Source organism: Esox lucius, chromosome 20, assembly GCF_011004845.1.
Source record: "Esox lucius isolate fEsoLuc1 chromosome 20, fEsoLuc1.pri, whole genome shotgun sequence".
In the NCBI taxonomy this organism is placed as follows: Eukaryota; Metazoa; Chordata; class Actinopteri; order Esociformes; family Esocidae; genus Esox; species Esox lucius.
The window spans coordinates 31,775,351-31,798,118 of NC_047588.1; the positions used below are offsets into that span (position 1 = coordinate 31,775,351).

Genomic DNA, 22,768 nt, shown 5'->3' on the forward strand with positions numbered 1-22,768 from the left:
GCTCTATATTTAGAAACAGCAGAGTGAACCATTTGGTGCATAGCTGTAAGTATAGCCTTATTAGTAATGGGTGTCTCATGTGATGGAAAAACATGATTATATTCATGTCATTAAGTCTCTGACTGTTGTCTTTTCCAGATGTGAACAGGTGATTGACATGTGCATGTGTTATATGTTTGACATTATCGATCCAAGGACCTCGAAGTAAGAAACAGAACCACCCAGAGAATGTTACTGGACCAAACCATTTACTGGCTCAAAGAAAATAAGGGGTGGAGGTGAAATGGCAGAATTATTAAATGTATTATTCTGTAGTTGATACCTGTTGTCAAAAGTTACATATAGCAATGGTAATATCCAAAATAAAATGTTGTGGGGAAAAAACTTATACATTAAATTTTTGTGTTGTTCAATGCCTTAACATTTTTCTCATACAGAAGTTGGAAAATTTTCTGGTGTCCTGCTCTTCGGAATGCCTTGCTGTCACCATGAATTGTCTTACATGGTCATTTAGCAGACACTCTTAGCCAGAGTGACTTGCTGAAGGACCAGATTATTTCATTGGTCAAAAGATCAATGAGTGGATAATGATCAAATTGCCACCTGACTTCCTTCCAGTCCAGAGTAGACAAGTTAAATATGCTGGGAGCCTTCCGCTGAAAGGTATTGCACCATGATTTACAAGGTAGCGCCAGCAATGCTGCTGCCAGATGACACTAGTAACCGCTGAACAGGGCATCCAACTGTGTTCCTGGAGAGCTAACGGCCTCCTGGTATTTGCTCCAACAGCAGCTGTAACTCAGATGCATTATAAACTGATCTTTAGAACAGTTTACCCCTATAGATTGGCTCCAGTCCTGGACAGTCAAACACTTTCTCCATCACATAAGACAATGTTCTCAAACTTCTGGGGGGCCCCCCAGATAGCTCTTGTTGTTGCCCTGAACTAGCTCAGCAGAATGAAGCGCTTCATAATAAGTATACGAGTTGACACAGCTGTGCTATCTCTGGAATACATCGTAATACATGAAACAGCTGGGGGTCCCCAGGAGAGGTTTGAGAACCAGAGTCTAAGATTCTGACTAGGGATGAGGTGATCGCAGTTAACCAGCAATGCCATGAGATGTATAGATTTATTGGAGAAAATGGATGTTACATTTTTGTTTCAATAACTTGAGATCTTTTTTTTGATACTTGCAAACTCTGTGTGCGTCCAGCATATAAAACAAATTGAAAGCATAATGTTTTGTCAAAGGCACTGTCCCTTTCAGAGGGAGTGTTAATATCGTGACTCCAGAAGATACTTCATTGCCACACATTCTAAGCAATAAGTGCTGTCTCTTATATTTGACAGTCGCTGAGTAGACAGAAACAGAGACAATGCCAGTTACAGAGGCTGAGGTGTATTTACAACTTCCCCATCACTAACAGTTTTTATCTAGCTTTCCTATTTCCATCCACCTTGATTCAGACAATACCCTGAAAATGTATCAAGGACCTCAATGAAGGAGTGCAGAATTATATCAGAAGACCTGAGTCACTGACCTGTATGAGACAAGCTCTTCAAACAGCCATCTCTGACACTGTAAGTTACTAGATTGGCTGATAAGAAAATGTTAATATGTGGTAAGATACCACATAATGGTATCTTACCACATAATACCATAAATATAGGTTACCTTCTTACCACATGTGTGGTAAGAGGGTCTTCGATGTTTCATTAAAAGCTCTGTGTTGTTGGAATACTGGCTCGTATCATTACTGTAGTTCTTTCCATACTATGGCCAATGCTACATAACAGAATTATACAAGTGTAATTCAGTTGCACAGCATTGTCTCCTCAACCAACTACATTCAAGACAGAATTGGTACATTTGGTATGAAGTGATGCATTTTAAACGGGGTTTACAAAGGAAGTTAACATACAGAATATAGTATTTTAAGAATGAGTCTTGTCATGTCAGATTAACTTTTAGTTAAGAGGCCCGTGCATACATTCTGTAAATCACATATAGTGATTTATATTACTGTTCTGTGGGTAGGTTAGAAGACACACAGAGACAGAAACTCAGCCAAACGAATATCAGAAATACCTATTCAACAAGGCCAAGGCAAAAAGTGTAAAACCTGGTTTAACAACCATTTATAAAAAAAGAACAACTTTGGATATTTTATGCATAAATAAGCATTCCGCTAATTCGGGTGGTATGAAGTAAACAGTCAGTTTGAACCGTCCAAGGTTGAGTATGCCCCATCTTCGTCTCGTCAGTATCTGAATGGTTGGCCTCGTCTCTCGTCATCACTTATCCGTTTTTGGGGTGCCCGAGCCCTCCAGCATTTTCTGAAACCGAACGGAGAAAACATTTGATTAACATCTTATTTATGCTCCACGAAACTTTCACGTAAATTATAGGTTACCCATTAAAAAGGCCTTTTACTGGTGATGTATAACAAATAAGGTACATACTAGGCATTTAACTGTTGGAAGTAACAATTTAATTAAATAGAACATAGGAAACAAATCTATTGATAAATGATTGTAGTTACTAAAGTTCCGTTATTTAACGTGTATATTTTTGGTTCTTTAGTTATAGGCATCTTATGTCTGTAATGTATGCATGTTTTTCCAATGTAAATTGGAAAGTGTTTTTCTATGAAACGTCTTATGTGCAGGACCTCAGGAAGACTACCTGTCAACATGGCACATGCTAATGCAAATCATAATAAAATGAAAGATCTTCATAAAATAAAAAGATGAAATATACCAAAATAAGTTTTAGTAAGTGAAGATAAGCACACTGTTAGCTTGTCTTAACAAATACAATGTTATCTTTCTTTTGGTCTATTTATTTTATGAAATGACATTAAGCCTCCTGAAGAGGGGAAACCAGAGCTGTAAAACAGCATTATGTCTCAAAATTGCAGTGGATCTGGAAGCCCTTAACAAGCTCTGGAGATGTTCACCAAGATGTAGTGATTTTTTTAAGCAGAATACTTTTCTATTTCACAGGCCTTCTCCCCAGACTCTAATCTCAGCTGAGATACATTTAATCAATTCCTTCCACTGCCTCCAGTGTACCCCAGCAAATTACATTCTGGGTTCAAATGTGTTATGTGCAATTAACGTTTCAATCCAAAATACAGATCAATGAGAGAGTTTTCGCTGATGCCAGCCTTCTCATTCACAGTCAATTCCATAGGGGGAGAGCAGGGTTAAATTCATTGGCATACAGTTCCCCAATGGGATAGATGGAGCGTGGCGGTTTGTACTCAACACCCAGACCAATCTACAGATGTACTTGTTATGAAGAGCAAAGTGTAAACACATTGGGTAACGATTTATTCAGGATTTACTCTGTTTCTTTGTGTTTCTTTTTCAAAATCAGAGGTTGTTCTCTTGGCTGACTTCAGATGTTCAGATGTTGAAATCACTATAACTACAATGCAATTAAAAAACAAGGAGACAAACAAGGAGACGCCCTAGTGGACATTCATCCCACGAGAGGAGCCATACCGAGTCCCCTTTAGAGCGGGGCATTCAAATCTTTGACCATACAGTAGGAGCCCATGCAGTTTGGACCACTTAATAAAGTTCAAGGTAGGAGAAAGGCAGGCTGCAAGCCAAAGAGAGAAGCACTGGATGAGAAGGCTGCATTCATGCCGTAACAAAGCTCCAACACACTGGGGGTGTACAAACCACCTTCTGTCCCTCCAGCAGCCCTGCATGTAGAACAGGAAGTCAACAGAACTGGCAGAAATTCCCTGGGTTTCCAGTGGGGTGTGGTGAGCATGTTCAGCTAATTGCAGGGACATGCTAGTATTGATCATGTGGGAGGAATGCTGCAGCAAAAGGCTTTATAAAGCTTAGACCATCTCCGGCAGAGACTAGGCATCTCTCACACTCACAGACACAGACACATACAGTGCACTCATTCTCTCAGGTTGTAGCCTATTTACTATGGTATCCCTCCCTCCCTCTCTCTCTAGGCAAATTCACACTCTGCACTGTATACTTCACTTGTAATCACACAAGGTTCACTCAGAGAGTAAAGTGTAGCTTGGCTGTAGCTAGCAGGTTCACTCCCAGAGAGTTAAGTGTAGCTGGGCTGTAGCCAGCAGGTCACTCCCAAAGAGTAAAGTGTAGCTTGGGTGTAGCTAGCAGGTTCACTCCCAGAGTGAATTGCAGTTGGGCTGTAGCTATCAGGTCACTCCCAGAGTGTGATGTGTAGCTTGGCTGTAGCTAGCAGGTTCACTCCCAGAGAGTTAAGTGTAGCTGGGCTGTAGCTAGCAGCCTCTCGCAAGCAAGTGTGTCTCTTCCGCTGTCTGTGATGTAAGAACAGGGCACAGCAGCTACCACACCAGTCTCCCCAGGCTCCCTGGGATGTGACAAAGTTCCTCTAATGACTAAGCATCACACAACATCTCCCTGCTGTCTGTGAAAAGACATACTGCATCTAGCTGTGCACATTCACACACACACTAATGTATGTTCTGTCATGTCTTGACACTCCTCACACTCAACATTCCATATATTGGCAGGGTCCTCTGTACAGTATCAGTAATGCCTTCTCTCTTTAGTATAGTATAATTCTCCCTCTATACAGTATCAGTCTTCTAGTTAGTATAGTATCATTCTCCCTCTATACAGTACCAGTCTTCTAGTTAGTATAGTATCATTCTCCCTCTATACAGTACCAGTCTTCTAGTTAGTATAGTATCATTCTCCCTCTATACAGTACCAGTCTTCTAGTTAGTATAGTATCATTCTCCCTCTATACAGTATCAGTCTTCTAGTTAGTATAGTATCATTCTCCCTCTATACAGTATCAGTCTTCTAGTTAGTATAGTATCATTCTCCCTCTATACAGTACCAGTCTTCTAGTTAGTATAGTATCATTCTCCCTCTATACAGTATCAGTCTTCTAGTTAGTATAGTATCATTCTCCCTCTATACAGTACTAGTCTTCTAGTTAGTATAGTATCATTCTCCCTCTATACAGTATCAGTCTTCTAGTTAGTATAGTATCATTCTCCCTCTATACAGTACCAGTCTTCTAGTTAGTATAGTATCATTCTCCCTCTATACAGTACCAGTCTTCTAGTTAGTATAGTATCATTCTCCCTCTATACAGTACCAGTCTTCTAGTTAGTATAGTATCATTCTCCCTCTATACAGTACCAGTCTTCTAGTTAGTATAGTATCATTCTCCCTCTATACAGTATCAGTCTTCTAGTTAGTATAGTATCATTCTCCCTCTATACAGTATCAGTCTTCTAGTTAGTATAGTATCATTCTCCCTCTATACAGTACCAGTCTTCTAGTTAGTATAGTATCATTCTCCCTCTATACAGTATCAGTCTTCTAGTTAGTATAGTATAATTCTCCCTCTATACAGTACCAGTCTTCTAGTTAGTATAGTATCATTCTCCCTCTATACAGTACCAGTCTTCTAGTTAGTATAGTATCATTCTCCCTCTATACAGTACCAGTCTTCTAGTTAGTATAGTATCATTCTCTGTGGCCTTCTGTTCATTGGGTCAGTGTCACTTCTGTCAGCAGTGACGGGTGCTGTTAGAGTGCCAGGGACGGGACGGGACGGGGGGGGTTTCCCAATGCCTAACCACCTGCTCTGATCAGTTCTGCATTTCCCCCTTGTCTCCAGTCAACATGGCCTCTGGCTGCTGATGAGGTGGAAAACACTGAATTGATTACAGCAGATGCAGACTTAGACGGCGGCTTAAGTTGCACAGAGAGAAACATGGCCGTCCACCACCCTCCTCTCACACCTGACTCCGGCAGAACTCCAACGGGGGGGGGGCTCTAATCTGCTTGCGTCATCAGCTCTAGGTGATGAATCATGATGATGTTCACAGTGGTAGGTTCATACTGACATGACACAGCCCTTCTGGCTTGACTGAAAGGTCCATCAAACCCCTGTCACTCAGAGCCTTCACTGCCTGGCTGGTCGGGATCATCAGTGATTCACGGAAACATTTGACAGTGATTCATTTCATCAGTAGCGTTTAAACCCCAGGGGTTAATTGTCCCAAGGCAGCATGACATCATTATGTTCTGTTTTAGATAGCTCAGTGTGTGTGTTTGCGGTAGATGTTTTTTTTGTTGTGTGTGTGTATCTGTCTGGCTCTTGTGAAAACACAGGTATTAAGGATGTATTGAAACAAATGCCTTTCATTGCACAGGGCTTGTGGAATGCGGTCTTTGTAGTATCCCAGCCGTTTGAACCAGAAACGAGTAAGTTAAATATTCTGACAGTACAAAGTGTCTAGGAACATGGTCATCTTCTGAGCTACGTACATCTGTTCAATTCTTTGGATTTGCTGTAAGACATACAGAGGTTTGTGTCTTCAAAGTAAAGTACTGATGCAATAGAAACAGGTAAATAAGTGCTTATGGAAAGCCATTCATGTATGAAAGTATTGGTTCTTATGCATTATAACCTTCCTTAAAACAATGTAATGTGCTACCTCAGTGTAAATCACATATTAATGGCAAGGAGAAGAAGACTTCAGAGATTTCCCTGAAAAGTATAAGCCATGCTCGAGATTCTTTAGTGATTATTAATCAAGATGATTGTCACAAGATAGTACTCACTGAATAATGATGAATGTGATTTAAATAATGATAGTGTTACTAAATGAATTCACTATTAGAAAGTGAAGACTGAAACAAAGACAGTTCTGCCTAGTTGTTCAGCTGAGTTATTTGAGGAATGTAAGAGAGGAAGTATTACAATCAGTATTACCGTCCTTCCTATCTGCTGTCCCATAAAAGAAAAGAAAAATACGTTGCTGTCCTGTCTGTTTTCATTCAATGTGTCTCCTTCCCTCTTTCTTTCTACTCAGTTTCTACAATCACCCCCAATCACGTCATCGCAACCTTTCTAGTCTTGTGTTCCCAGTCCAAACAATCAATGTGGAATACCTGCTATCTGGCAGCGTTTGGAACTGTCAGTCCAAACCCCCCCCCCCCACAACATAACACACATGGTTTGGTCTACTCTCCACGAGGAGAAAGAAAATACTGCAGATGTGACAGTTGGTCCGCCAAGTAGCCGAAGCGTTCACGAGAGATGACTGCTATGTCCCCCTCAAAAACTAAATTGGTTTTCCAGAAAAGGAAAGAAAGGAATCAGAGACAGATATTCTGCCCGCGTTAAGGCACTATTGGAAGAAATACAGGATCTGCGTAATCAATGGGACACTCTTCTGGCAGAACGGTGGCAAATGAAATGGGTGTAGCCGCTCAGTTTCATAGTGATTAGAGGAGCCACCATAAAAAAATGAAAACGTTTCCTTGATGAGACTGAAGATGACATGGCAAATGAACAGAAGTTAGACACGGGATTTGGCAACACAGTGTTTTATGGGGCTCTGGATAATATAATCAGTCATTTGGACATGTGGTTCCACACAACTACAGGTATATGCAAGGAGTTTTCACCAATACTTACATTTAGGAAAATCACTGAAACCCGTATTTGTGTACCTTGCCCCAAATTGAGAAACAAGTACTCCAAAGATCTCACAGATGGATCTGAAAATGAGGTGCAACATCTAAAGATGACTTGTGGTGACACTTTTTCAGATGGTCTTTCTCCTGTAGAGCTCCTAAATGCCATCTACAAGATGCAGCTACAGAACATCTTTGCACAGGTGTGCATTGCACTGTGAATCCTGTGCAATGCCTTTAACAGTTGCTGTAGGTAAACGTGCCTTCAGTAAGCTGAAACTTATAAAGAACTATCTATGATCTACAATGTGCCAAGACAGGTTGAACAGCCTTGCCATCCTTTCAACTGAACACCAGTTAGCTCGAAAATGAAACTTCAAAGACATTACTAATGAGTTGGCTCACATGAAGGCTTGATGCTGGTGGAGTGTAACCTCAGAGTTGTGTTAACCAATGTCCTAACCAGCACTACCCAAGCCTGCCCGCGATGGCCAAAATACTGTTTCATTATATTTTCTGCTATGGTTTATCTCCTGTTGAACTTACTCAGGAACACCCACAAAATGTCTTGACACTACAGTTGCAGTTTCACAGATGCTTGTTCTCTGTAGGTACCACATTTATGCATGCATTCCACATAGTTTCTAATAAACGATTCTCTTTTTATTTATTTCAGAATGCTATTTAGGCATATATTTAGGAATTATGCACAGAGTTAGCCTTGTTAATAACTGGTAATAAATTATTTCATCTGAAACATGCATGAAACGCTCACTACTCATTATTGGGTGACCTTCCAACATCTGCCTTTGAGTCATATTCCGCCCACACCACTTGTTTCCTCTTTTAACCACACCCTTTTCTTGTCAACTCCCTCTCACAGAGCAGGCAATGCACTCAATCTAATCTTTACCATGCGGTCTGTCAACTAATCACACCACTACGCTGCTTGATTCGTTTGACCACTTATTTCTCTCTCTCATGTACCCCTTCACTGTCAGCCCCCTCCAATGTCTAACACTACTGCAGGATTCGTTCACTCACCTCAACTGTTCTCTCCTCATCGATCCTATCAGCTCTTCCATCTCCTTAATCCTTCTCCCTACTATCTCCCAAGTCTGTCTCTTCCACCCTGTTCACCTCGCTTTCAAAGTCCTACAACTCTCCCTGTCCCCTCACCTCCTGGCAGCACAGCCATCCCTCCTGCTCCATGACTAACACACTGCCAACACACCGGAGCGGGCTTCAAGCATCTGAGTGAAAATGGAGGACAACAAAACCTGGCTGGCGGCCCGGCATCATGCCCTCTTGACCCTATCCCCTCCTCCCTTCTCCCAGACAATCTCAGGAGACCTTCTCGCAATAGCTCACCTCCCTCATTAATTCTTCTCTGAGCACTGGCTGTTTCCCAGTGGATTCCAAGATGTCCGAAGTAGCTCCCCTCTTAAAGAAACGGACACAGAGCGCTTCTACCAGGTGACGTGGAGCAGGTCGGTGTCTGCCGTGTAGCCTCTTACTACTGGTGTTCCCCAAGGCTCAGTTCTTGGCCTTCCCTATCACTGCTGTCGGCCCTGTCCGACATCTCCGCTTGGATGCTTAACCTGGATAAAACAGAGCCGTTCCCCTTTTGCGGGAAGGCTTGTCCACTCTAGGAAAGGCTTTCTCCATCATGGCTCGCCTTTGCATAGTGTCGTCCTCCCAAAGTGCAAAGAACCTTGGCATGACCCTAGACGACATTGCAACCGTTCTCTGCTAACATCTAGGCAGTTACTCACTCCTGCCGGTTCATGCTCAAAAAATGTGTAAAGTACGACCAAATCCGCATCAAGGCTGTGGTTCTTGCCTACGGAGCAATAAGAGGAGCTTCTCCTCCCCACCTTCAGGCACTGCCCAAACCCTACATCCCTACCTGGGCTCTTCATTCTGCAACCGCTTGGCCACCCCATCCCTTCGGGGCAGTTCCCAATCCAAAACAGGTTTTTACAGCACCTCAAATGGTGAAACTTGCTTCCCTTAGAGGCAAAGATATTTTGGTCTCTCTTCATATCTTCATAGAACATCTGAAAACGGACCTTTTCCCATAGAGTACTTCAAATATTTCCACCAAATGTGTCTGCTGTATGTTTATTATTTGTAAGGTCTTCTTTCCAGGACTAAGCTAATAACAAATTTATAAGAATGCAATTTCTGCAAGTCACTCTGGATAAAATTACTATCCAAAGTGACTCTGCTAAATGACTACAATGTATTAATACAAACTGCTAAACTTTCAGTAGCCATTTAGCTGGGACACTATTGAAGTAACTTTTTTGAAAACACTGTTGAACACAAGTCAGAAACCAAGTGCCACCATCACTAATGTTGACAAGTTCCGGAAACTTGCAATACCTTGGTATTCCAGAAATCCCAGTTAGAGGAGTCCTAGAATCACAAGTAGTAAATCCCGCCAGGAAGTGATTCATTGAAAGTTCCTGAAATGTTGCAACCCTAATCATGTGACACACCATACACAGCAAAGCACACCCCCAGACTCACCAGGCCAAATCATTTAAGTATTATTAAGTAGCCTGTGTCTCTACTCACAGGATAAATATGAAGCATTCTGTATTATAGTCACTTTCAAATCAAACCATAACTACACAAACTCACAACTTGCCAGGCAGAGCACGGTCAGAGTACAGGCGACTTACCTCCCCTGGGTCTGTCTCTGGACAAACAAATCAAGAAATCAACCAGTCCTGTTAAAATCTGCTTATTTTCAACACTGAGCTCGACAAGAACAAGAAGCAATAGAAATACTACCAATCAATATAATGTGGACCCGCCTTTCTTTCTGCAGTGCAGAGAGAAATTATCGCTAGCAGAGACATGCTAGCTAATTGCTGAAGCACTAAGCCATCATCCTTAATCCAGTGAATGGCGGCAAGTGCCAAGCTGAGGCAGGCTAATGCTCAGCAGCCTACTCATATCAATACTATTAAAGTAACTGGCCTAATTTATCTTCACCAAAGTGCTTTGGAAGATGCATTGAGGGCCTGAACACATTTCATGGGCCTCTCATAGAGAAAGAAATTGGTCTGCATTATTCTGCGGGAAAAAAAAATAGGCCTTTGGTATTGTCCTTAATTATACACGGTATGTAAGCTGTTTGCATACAGGCTATTTCTTGTTCTGGGAATGCATCCGCGTAGTCTTGCGGTCTTGTGTGTGTCTGTGACCTACTTCTGAGTTGCATGCAATGTGAAAACATCTGCCAAAATAGCAAAGCCTCATTAACGCAAAACAATAATGAACTCACACGCACACACGTGCACAGGGACACACATACACGTGCACAGGGACACGCACACTATTTGTTAGTTAGCTTCAGCGTGAACAAGCTCCCCATGCGTCATTAACCACCAGACCTCGATGATGGTAACCACGGGCACACCAGAAGATGTCTAGACAAAGGTCTATGGTTATCCTTCAGGTAGTGTTCCCTACTGTCATTCACCTTGTCAATCACCTACACTCAAGTGAAGTCAATCATCAATGTACAGTGGATTACAAAAGTATTAATATCCTTTGTTTAGTTTCCTTTGTTTTTTTTTCAGATTTTGTTACATTCAAAATTATGAATGGAATCAATAAAATTATTATTTATAATCTCAACAAAATGCTATGTATTTTCAAAGTGGAAAAAACTGTAAAGACATTAATACATTTTAATGAAAAATAAAACAATATAGTATTTCCATTGAATGGAAGTATTAGAAGTATTCACCCGCCTGAGTCAATACTACTCGGAAACATGTTTTTCTTGGTTAAGTCTCTAAAAGCTTTACATACATGGATTGTCAATTATCTTCCCCATTATCTTTTCCAAAATCTTCAGTCTCTGTAAAAGGGATCAGGGATCAGTGCCCGACAGCAATTTGCAAGTCTTTCTACAGATTTAAGTGAATTCTTGGCCCTGTCAGCAACTCCCGGGCAGACTTGTCCTTGGTTTGTTGGTTATTGTCCTGCTGAAAGGTGTTTTTCTCTAAGTGTCTGGTGTAAAGAAGACTGAACTTTCTACTAGAATTTTTAATGTATCTGTGTGATTCCATTTCATTTTCCATCAGAAAAACTCCACAATGTTTGCTTATGTCAAGCCCACCCATACCCCTAACCCTGACTTCTAACCCCTAACCTGATGCAGGCACTACCATGCTTGAAGAGGCAGTTAATCTATAATTTCTTAATTTCGTCCCAGAAAAATTTATAGTATTACCTTAGTGCCTTGCAATGCATAAGAGGCATATTTTGGAAAAGTTTAATAATGTATATTTTTATTAAAAAAAACATGTCCTTCCTGTACTGTAGATCAATCACAAAAAAGAACAGTAAAATCAATTTAAATCTCAATTTCTAATTAAATAAATCTGGAGAAAGTCACAGGGGGGTGAATACTTAATCCAATGTATTTCTTGCAGCCTTTTTTCAAACACACATGCAACACCATACCATCTATCCTGTAAAAATAACAGCACAAATAAAAAATAACACCATTAAATGCTAATGAAGCCGTACTTACCCTTTTCTTCAGAGCCTCCAGGGACTCAAACTCCAGACGGGACAGTTTGATCTGGATGTTTTTGGGAATATCTGGGATCACAAAGGTCAGGATGAACTTTACCGCCAAGAGGAGGTGCTGCAAAGAACAGAGAGGGACAACCGGAAGGAGTGGTAAGACTTCAGTAAATGGGAGTTGCAAAGATACACAATGATTATGTCATATATTACAGATGAACTAAGAAAGTTTTTCCCACTATTTGCTTGGCTGTCCTTTAAACAAATTTAACAGAGAAAACATGATTAAGTCAAACAGTTGTAGTGTCAAAACAGTTTAACGCTGTGTCAGTATTTATAAACCCCGTTGTTAACACATCATGGCAAACTCTACAAAATCATATTGAAATAATAACTGTTAGGATATCATTATGCATAAGTAAGGGCCAGAAAGAAGTAAATAGTAATATGAGAAATACAGTTCACAAATATGCATACCCTGGCAGAAATTGTGATGTTTTGGCATTGATTTAAAAAATGTGACTGATCATGCAAACTATTTAATTATTAAGGATTATATTTAAGGATAGTGATCATATCAAGCCATTTATTATTGCAAGACGACCAAAGACTTTGCATGACCTGGAGGCATTTTGGGCAGCTATAACACCTGCAAGAATTCAGGGCCTCATAGACAACTATTACAAAAGACTTCACGCTGTCATTGATGCTAAAGGGGGAAAATACACAGTATTAAGAACTAAGGGTATGCAGACTTTTGAACAGTGGTCAGTTAATTATTTTCTTTATTACCATGTTTTGTTTTATGATTGTGCCATTCTGTTATGACCTACAGTTGAATGTAGGTCCTAAATTATGACCTACAGTATCACATAAGAAATACAATGTGTTTTGCCTGCTCACTCATGTTTTCTATACAAATTGTACATATATTACCAGTTCTCCAAGTGTACGCAAACTTTTGAAGGGTACCAAACATCCAATAAGAGCATCACCATATGAGGAAGTTAAGAAGCTTCTGGACTGGAAATCTTTAAAGCTGCATCCAAGTGGTTAAAGATGCATTTTGTAAATTCTGGCCACTGGTTGTACAAGCATAATCAAACAAAAACAGGGTCCTCAACAATTGTGTACAGTATGTGGAGATTTGTGCCCCACTTCATCAAAAACACTTGATTTAAAATGTAAATTTTTTTGACTAACTGAGGTATGATAGTGATTCTACTTATTCACATCCATGAGTATGCTGTAACACTGAAAAAAAAAAAAATTATGTTACTGCCTTGCTCAAGGACAGGAATATATTTATTTTTTTCACCATTCCAACTTTTTGATCAAGTAATGCTTTTACTAGTGCTGTACTTGCTTCCTCTACTGACAAGTAATGTAGGTGTAAAAGAAATGCCAGAGCAGGGGTTGGGAAACTAAAAGCACTGGGTTTTCAGGCTACACCTATTTCTCCAGAAAACTTAGGATGCCCTGATCTACTTTTCTAAGGCCAATAGCTATTGCTTTAATGCTGGATCACAGGCCGATGCTGTTCAATTTCTTACCATTTTCTGGGAGGATGTGGAGAATTGCTGTTTTTGTAACTAAATGGGCCTCCCCTTGTGACAAAATAAGCATCTTATTATTGCTGAATACTACTATCTTTGATGTCTGTGTGTCCATGAAAAACTAAAAATCATATAAAAAATGCAAAATGTCAACTATTTCTGTTTGTGTGTTTTACAGCAGAGTTTTTTTCAAGTTGGCCATTACAAAGGTAGATCAGCTAATAGGTGATTGGCTATTTTAAACAAATACCGTTGTCTGATTCAAAACGCCGGCCAATCGATTGGGGCGTCACTATGAAAGCAGTATGCTTAAGATTCACAGAGAACTCACAGAGAGTGGTTGGCAAGGAGCACACTTCACAGTCCCTTTGAGGTGTGGTGAGGTAAGAGAAAGACTGCTAACTACCAGACCAATTTCCCAAACACATACCAACTAAGTGACTGTACTTCCTTTTTTGTAAGTCTAGAGACATCAGCTTAAAAAGACAAAAAAAATTCCAACAATGTGAGCAGAATCAAGTTTATCACTCTGAATCAATGCTAACACATTGCTATGCGCAGCAGAAGAACGGCCAGCTGCCAATGCACACCAAACTCCATCAGTGTGTGCCAGACACACTTCCATCTGATTAAGCCACTGCTTTCATCACAGTAATAAGTTGCATACATGTTAGGCATGACAAATGTTGTCGAATGGAAGCAGATCACAGGATCACTTTATCATAGGGATTTTCTTTCTCTGCGGAAAGTGTTTTCTCAGATAGGTGGTTTAAAGTAGATGACAAAGGCTTCGAAGGATATAGAGCTGTGTGTCACAAGAGTAATTTCACCCGAAAGTACTATATTACAGACAGTGTGCGTCTCAAATGCAACCCTACCTTTGTGGAACACTACCGCTGACAAGGTGGTGCCCTATGTAGGCAATAGGGTGTCATTTTGGACGCAATGCTGTATAATTTATAGTATAGTGAGTGTTTGGGGAAAAGGGAGTCCTCTCTGTCTACAGTGCTGCTGACTGAGCTTATCACACTGATTGAAATGCAACAATAAACACCATAGCCTTTTAGCTGATTGCTAGTTGACAGTCTGTCAGCTTTTAGGGAGACAGGTTTGGCACCAGTCCGTCCAGCCTATTGGGAGGTTAGACCTGGCAGTAGGACAACAATATCTCTCACAATGTCAGCAAGACGAAGGAGCTGATCGTGGACTACAGGGAAATGAGGGGTGAGAGCTTCCCCAGCCTACAGACAGGGCCGAAGTGGAGCAGGTTGAGAGCTTCAAGTTTCTTGGTGTCCACATCACCAATAAACAAGCATGTTATGCACACACAGACACACACAGACACACACACAGACCATTGTGAAGAAAGTCAGCGCTTCTTCCCCCTTCAGAAGCATTTCTGGTGGTCACGGCAACTGCACCGCCCATGATTGCAAGACGTTTTGGGGGGTTGTGAGGAATGGTCTTCCTCAGTCGTTTAAGACGTCTGAGGAAGACCCTTAAGATAACCCCACTCATGGAGTATTCGCTACAGTACCACATGGCAGGCCTGGCCTGCAACTGGCAGGACCCTGAAGAGCCTCCTCCTCCACCAGGACCCTGCAGAGCCGCCTCCTCCTCCTCCTCCAGGACCCTGCAGAGCCTCCTCCTCCTCCAGGACCCTGTAGAGCCTCCTCCTCCTTCAGGGCGTAGGACGGTCACAGAAGACTGACAGATGACTGATGGCTGTCTGCATCCAGTCCACACTTTTTGCACTGTGCCTTTGCATTGACTGTGCACACACACACACACACACACATACCCACATATACAGAGACACACAGAGAGACACACACACACACACACACTCACACACACACATACCCACATATACAGAGACACACAGAGAGACACACACACACACACACTCTCTAGGTTTCTTCCTAAAATTCAACCTTCTTAGGGAGTTTTTCCTAGCCACTGAAATTCAACACTACTGTTGTTTGCTCCTTGGGGTTTAAGGCTGGGTGTCTCTGTAATGCACTTTGTGACAACTGCTGTTGTAAAAAGGGCTTTATAAATAAATTTGATTGGTAAATAGTCAAGTTATTTGTAGTCCTATAATTTTGCCTGTGTTGTTGTTTTTCATATCACTCATCTCATAAGTATTTTTCCTGTGTTTTGGTAGAAAAGGTACTCTAGGCATCAGGGTTTCCTTCATAATCTTGAGGACAAAATCAAACTCAAAATCAAACTATACTTACTCTGTCTTACTTCTAACCGAACATAATGTGTAAACAGGTGAAAAAGAGTGGATCAAAATAGTAAGTGCCAGTCTAACATGGCAATCTGTGGCCTTTTGTGCCATTATCACCTCTGCACAGCAGGGAAAGAATTTCATGATTTTCAGGGGAAGGCCACTTGGTCCTAAAGGGGTGCTTAATTTACCAGGGCTCTGAGGCAATCGGCCAGGGCACTGAGGCCATATTCCTAGCGACCAAGAACTAATGGGCCCACTTCTATTTTGTCCCTCTCCTCCTACCCTTTGATTGGGTGTCCACCGGCCACCAGAGAAACATGCTTTTGTGGCCTGCGACTGCCACGTGTGGTTAGATTAAATAAAAATACTTTCAAAACGGCAAGGGCATACATCCATACTTGACTTGAGTCACTTGCAGTAGGAATGTATAGAGCCCAGTGTCAGTGTGACCACCAGTCAGTCGGGAGAATTCTAGGTTTGGTTATAGAAAAATCCATTTACATGTACACAATCCCAATTAACGGGAGTCATTTGAAATGTTTCCCCGTGTGACGACCGAACACTTTGCCCAAACAGAATTGTTAAATCTAACTTTTCACATTAGTTATTAAGGACAGATTTTGTGTGGAAGACAGCCATTGGTGGGTCGCCACAAACACGTTCACAACTTGGTGATGCATGCATCTTACAAGTACTGGTGAGAAACAGTGTGACAGGGATCTGGCAGGGGACTGATACCTAGTACAGAACAAATCAAGATGAAAAGAAAAGAGACTGTCCATGACAGAATATCCATCAATGTAGAACACACTTGGATGTAAAGTAAGAAGGGCCGTGAGACGACTCTTCTACGCAGAGCGCCGCACTGAGACGTTTGGCTACGAGGCTATACACTTCCATGCAGAACACACTTAAATTAAACATAGAATGGCTTTGGAAGACTAATCAAACCTGGTGTATAAGGCTCCAATTTAATGCCATGGAAGACAAAGTTTGTGGTGACCCTCTGTGCTGAACAGTTCCTGGATCCCAGTAAATCTATCCACAACCCGTTCTGTCTGCTTTGGCCGCAAACACCAGACCGGTTTCTTATGTAGCATATTTATTTTGCTCAGGACCCATAGGACTCCAGTCTCAAGTAGTGGACTACACAGGGAATAGGGTGCCAATCAGGACGCAGTCGGTCTACTGTGTCTGAGCAGATGCAGAGATAAAACTAGACCCAGCAACTATAGTGTCAGTGACAGAGGGCCCCCAACTACAGTATCATAGGCAGAGGGCCCCCAACTATAGTGTCAGTGACAGAGGGCCCCCAACTATAGTGTCAGTGACAGAGGGCCCCCAACTACAGTATCATAGGCAGAGGGCCCCCAACTACAGTATCATAGGCAGAGGGCCCCCAACTATAGTGTCAGAGACAGAGGGCCCCCAACTATAGTGTCAGAGGCAGAGGGCCCCCAACTACAGTATCATATGGAGAGGGCCCCCAACTATAGTGTCAGAGACAGAGGGCCCCGAACTATAGTGTCAGAGACAGAGGCCCCCAACTATAGTGTCAAAGACAGAGGGCCCCGAACTATAGTGTCAGAGACAGAGGCCCCCAACTATAGTGTCAAAGACAGAGGGCCCCCAACTATAGTGTCAGAGGCAGAGGGCCCACAACTACAGTATCATAGGCAGAGGGCCCCCAACTATAGTGTCAGAGACAGAGGGCCCCGAACTATAGTGTCAGAGACAGAGGCCCCCAACTATAGTGTCAAAGACAGAGGGCCCCCAACTATAGTGTCAGAGGGCCCCCAACTATAGTGTCAGAGACAGAGGACCCCCCCAACTATAGTGTCAGAGACAAAGGGCCCCCAACTATAGTGTCAGAGACAGAGGGCCCCAAACTATAGTGTTAGAGACAGATGGCCCCAAACCATAGTGTCAGAGACACAGTTAGACTTTCTGTGTTGACAGAAAGGAGACTGACCGACAGACACTCATAGAGTTCTTTAGAGCAAAAACAAATAAAGCAGGATGTATATCTGGCAATGTTGTTGTATCGCAACATCAGTAAAGCACTATGAAACTGTCTGCCTCATTTACATCCACACAGGCAGCCCAATTCTCAGGTGAATTCAGTGCGCTTGAAGATTCACTAGATTCTAGAATGGTTTGTACTGAACAACTAAAATGCTTAAAGCCTTCTGGTACATTCATGAACAGACTTAGAGGAATGTTTGCTTCCGCTTGGTTGGTATGGCAAGGTGTGACTTGAAGAAATATGTGATGTATTTCATATGACTACATATTAATTATAAAGATTAAATGTCTAACAAATATCATTTAATGGATTCAATTTAATGTATCTTCCGGCTATAGAAAAACTCCACAAACATTAATTGAAAAATTATCCAACCTATGAACTACATCTAAAGAACATAGAAAGTATATTGTTTAATATGCAGAAAATATTTTTAGAAATGAGTGAAGTTGCCATGTGCAGCACTGCAGAATTTGTGGTGTGCCAGACGCAACGCTTCATCTCACACAGCACCTTTTATACAGGGTTTACTTCAAGCTGTTACAGCGTGGCAACAATGAGACCAAAACAGCGCTTTCACGGTTCTTAGTTATCAAAATGTACTTACTGTACCAGAGCAACTAAGTTTGGCCTTGGGACACATTCCTTCAGTTGCTAATTTTCTACAGGCTAGTATAGAAATAACACTGTAATTATTACACTTAACTCTAAACAAATATTGGTAATAACATATTCAATGACAGTAAGTTAACATGATCATTTCAATCTGATATATACGTATCTATAGCTACTTATAGGTATAATTATTTTCATGGGGATGTGCTTCAGGCCTATTTCTCTAGGCATTGGGACAATCGGTCTGTGTGACATACATTTTTATGTTTATATGAGCTCAAAACTAGTAGCTTGCTAGCGAGCTAAAAGAAAATCCAAAGGACAGGTGGATGAGGAATAACGCTCTCCAGGGCCCTGAGCATTGTGTCGGTTCCCTGTGTCTTTCCCCTGTTACAGTACAAAACATTACCTGGTAGCCACAGTTTAGGGCCCTCCACACCAATGGAACAGACACAGGGCCTTCCAAAATGACTCGTGACAATTGTCAAGATCGAAATCGTAGTCGTCATCTGTGTTTTGGATTATGACAGTTTGGTACATTTGAGCTATTTTCGCAACCACAGTATATACACGCCCGCATTCATTAACACCCATGTTGTGAAATACTGGTTATAACCCAGCAGTGTTGTGGGTCTCTGACACCATTACGCTACTCTGGCGGTTATACCAATGACACAAGAGGAGTACCATGTAATGTACAGTATCTCTCCGTCTGGGTCCCCTATCATTAACAGGTGAACCAGCTATCTTTCACTTGTCCTCTGCAGTAGCAACGTGCCAGTTCTGTATCCAGACAGAGGTACTTACTCAACGATAAATCATAACTCCCCTTCCTCTCTCCTTTATGTGAATCTTTACATAAATTACCAGACAGAGCTGACCTCTCCATCCCCCATCCCTTCTCCTCTCCATCCCCCATCCCTTCTCCTCTCTATCCCCCATCCCTTCTCCTCTCCATCCCCCATCCCTTCTCCTCTCTATCCCCCATCCCTTCTCCTCTCTATCTACTCTCCTCTCCATCCCCCATCCCTTCTCCTCTCCATCCCCCATCCCTTCTCCTCTCTATCCCCCATCCCTTCTCCTCTCTATCTACTCTCCTCTCCATCCCCCATCCCTTCTCCTCTCCATCCCCCATCCCTTCTCCTTTCTATCCCCCATCCCTTCTCCTCTCTATCTACTCTCCTCTCCATCCCCCATCCCTTCTCCTCTCCATCCCCCATCCCTTCTCCTTTCTATCCCCCATCCCTTCTCCTCTCTATCTACTCTCCTCTCCATCCCCCATCCCTTCTCCTCTCCATCCCCCATCCCTTCTCCTCTCCATCCCCCATCCCTTCTCCTTTCTATCCCCCATCCCTTCTCCTCTCTATCTACTCTCCTCTCTATCCTCTTTTCTCTCTTCTCTTACCCCTCCCCTCCTCTCTCCCCTCCACTCACCTCTATTCTCACCCCTCCTCATCCACCAGACTGGTAATTAGTGTATTATCATGGGTTGTAAATGACAGGACAGCTGAGCTTTTTATCAGTCATCATCACCTCAACAGGAGCTGGGTGTGTGTGTAGCTGGATACACACCATTTCTCTTCCTTCCGACTTCCGCCTCTGTGCTAACTGTTGGACAAGGACACTCGTTTACATAACAGCAAAGCGATTCCCCCTTAACTTACAGATGCCTCGTTCAGAGACTAGTACCTGTTGGTTCCATACGGCACCAGGTTCCCTACGTGGTACACTACCATAGCCCTTTCAAAAGTGGCATACTAGAAGGATTAGATTGGTGCCGACCCAGATCAGTGCCCAGAGCCTGGGGTATGCCAGGCCCGCTGCTGGATTCTAATCTGATTAGCAGAAAATGACCTTATAAGGGATTGGCTATGGCATTCGATGCTTTAAATAACCCTCATGGAAAATGTGAACAAACTAAGAATGGGCAAGATGGAGCTTTTAGGGTTACGCTTGTATTCTCCCCACTAGCCAAACCCATAAACACCTGTAGTGTGTCTGGGATTATAATCCAAGGTTAAAATGAAAAGTTTCCTTCTGATTTCTCCTTGACACGTGGAAAATGATCATTCTGTATTAGCAGAAAATGTACCTGACAGTGAGCTAAAGGTGAGCTTCTGTTGACAAATGCATTTTCTCTGAAGATTCTATGGCAGCTGTGCAAATACACAAATGCAGGTAACTTATAAATGATATACATTCACCTACAGGCTTATCAACACATCCAGGCATGTTCCATCCAATCCATTTTTGGTGACCACATGGGCCCGATGCATCAAACAGTCCAAGGTAAGAGAATATTCTAGCCTGGCTGCCCTGCATGCCAAGGCTAATGCATCATCAAGTGTTTCAATTACTCCTGATCCAAAGCCTGCTCCTCTCCCTCCCGACCAACTGTCCCCGTGGCTAGGCTACTCTGTTGCCTGGTTACTGCTCTGTGAAGCATGCCATGTACAGTAATTACCCAGGTATCATCTGCTCAACAATGAGCCCTGTCACAGCCAACCACAGCCAGGAGAGAGAAATAATATCCAGCCACAGGAGAGACAAAACATCCATATGCCCTTCGTTCCACATAGATGAGACTGAGTCCATGGACTTCGAAAACAAAGTTACGTAAGAAAGGTCATCCAAGTGCTGCTCATCTGCATGTCAATGCTGCGTTATAGAGTAGTGAAGGAATCAAATTCAACTAGGTCTTCCTCTTTTAAAGGCCATTAAGACATGAATGTCTAGTACATTGGCCCACATCAGACAAACTGGCTAATATTAATGTAAAAGCATAGCAGCCATTGGCAACTTGTCTGTGGTGAAATGAGGTCTTCTACACTCCCAGACAACTGTCTGTTGTTGTGGAGCTGGACTGACTCAGAACATCCCTGACTGGAGGAACTAATGGCCCTAAGAGCCATATCCTGCTCTGCTTTCTGTATCTGCCTGTCTGGGTTATTATGTCTGGGTTCCAAATGGAACCCTTCGATCTGTTTAGTGCACTACTTTTGACCAGTGTCATAGGGATACGAATTCAAAAGTAGTGCATTGTACATTGAATATCGGGACACCTTTATATATCTGCCAACAGTGACTGTCTCTGTAGCACTTCAACAACATGACACAGGACATATCACAGCACTCTATACACTCTGGGTGACATGAAGGCACAACACTTAGTTCAAAAGGAAAAAGAGTGTGCTGTGGATATCCACAACCCCATCACCGTGGACGATGCAGGTCAGCGGTTCACGTGAATTTGGATCAAAGCCATGTATCTTTTTTTATGGCAGATGTTTTCTGGTGATTATGCAGTCATTGAATAAATAAACAAACAATTCAGAAAATGATCTGTCTGTTTGTGTGTTCGGACCCTGCCCTGCTTACTGAGCAGCACACTAAAGTTCAGCCCCTCCGGTCTGTAATGAACTGAATGATCTGGGAGTGAGATGCCAGCCAACAGAGCATATAGATCTACAGGAAATGTGCTGCTTCGCAGCAGGGTAAAACGTGCCTGGATGTACAATAAGCTAGGGAGGCACGGTCATCTCTCCCCACCTCCTGCCATCGCTGCTCCCTCTCCCTCTGTCTGTTCTACTCCTTATCCGCCTCGGAATATCTTTCATGCACACAGACAACCAGACACACACACATCTGAAGTTATTTACCGTGAGAACCCCTGTGGTGTAGGTTTAACTGTGGCTGTGTGTGTGTGTGTGTGTGTGTGTGTGGGGGGGGGGGGGCATCACATGTTCTACAGTGTGAGGTGGATTATAGACAAGCAAACAGAGAGATTAGAACCTGATTCTCCCAGCTTTCGACAGAAGCTCACCTCACCAGCATGCCAACTTCAACCTCTGACCCACTGAGGTTGGAGCATTACATGACCAGACCACATCCAGCCCCAAGCAGCCGGGCCCCAAGCAGCCGGGCCCCTAGCAGCCGGGCCCCTAGCAGATGGGCCCCAAGCAGATGGGCCCCAAGCAGATGGGCCCCAAGCAGCCGGGCCCCAAGCAGCCCCAAGGTATTATCAAAGGGTACACAGGTATTATCAAAGGGTTGTTAGGACTGGCCTTTGGGTGCTCTATCAACCATATACATGTGTCTGTATTGGCTGGTCCAAAGGCAAGAGGATTATTATAAGAGTGCAAAATAAATAGTAGGCAGAACTAGGCTATTAATGCCCAACATGAAATGTGTCAACAGAAGGGAGGTGGTTGTCATAAAATGTCCTATTTAGCAAGTATTTTGTACTTGCTCTGCTGTAGACCTATAAAAAAAAAACAACAACATTCAAACAACCATGCAACAAGCAT

The 22,768-nt window shown here is 42.5% G+C and overlaps 1 protein-coding gene across 3 annotated transcripts in view; it reads right to left on the reverse strand.

Annotated features, from left to right (window-relative positions):
* Positions 1 to 209: 209 nt before the first annotated feature.
* Positions 210 to 22,768, reverse strand: part of ano10a (anoctamin 10a) — a 32,014-nt gene continuing 9,455 nt past the window's right edge. For 2 of the 3 annotated variants that reach the window (XM_020041043.2, XM_020041044.2), the window contains exons 13-15: positions 12,030 to 12,146; positions 10,162 to 10,178; positions 210 to 2,341 (exon numbers count right to left, since the gene is read on the reverse strand). In XM_020041043.2, coding sequence (XP_019896602.1) covers positions 2,266 to 2,341; positions 10,162 to 10,178; positions 12,030 to 12,146 — 210 coding nt within the window. In that variant the 3' untranslated portion in view covers positions 210 to 2,265. The remainder of the gene's footprint in view (positions 2,342 to 10,161; positions 10,179 to 12,029; positions 12,147 to 22,768) is intronic. The other variant, XM_010884668.3, reaches the window with a different exon arrangement.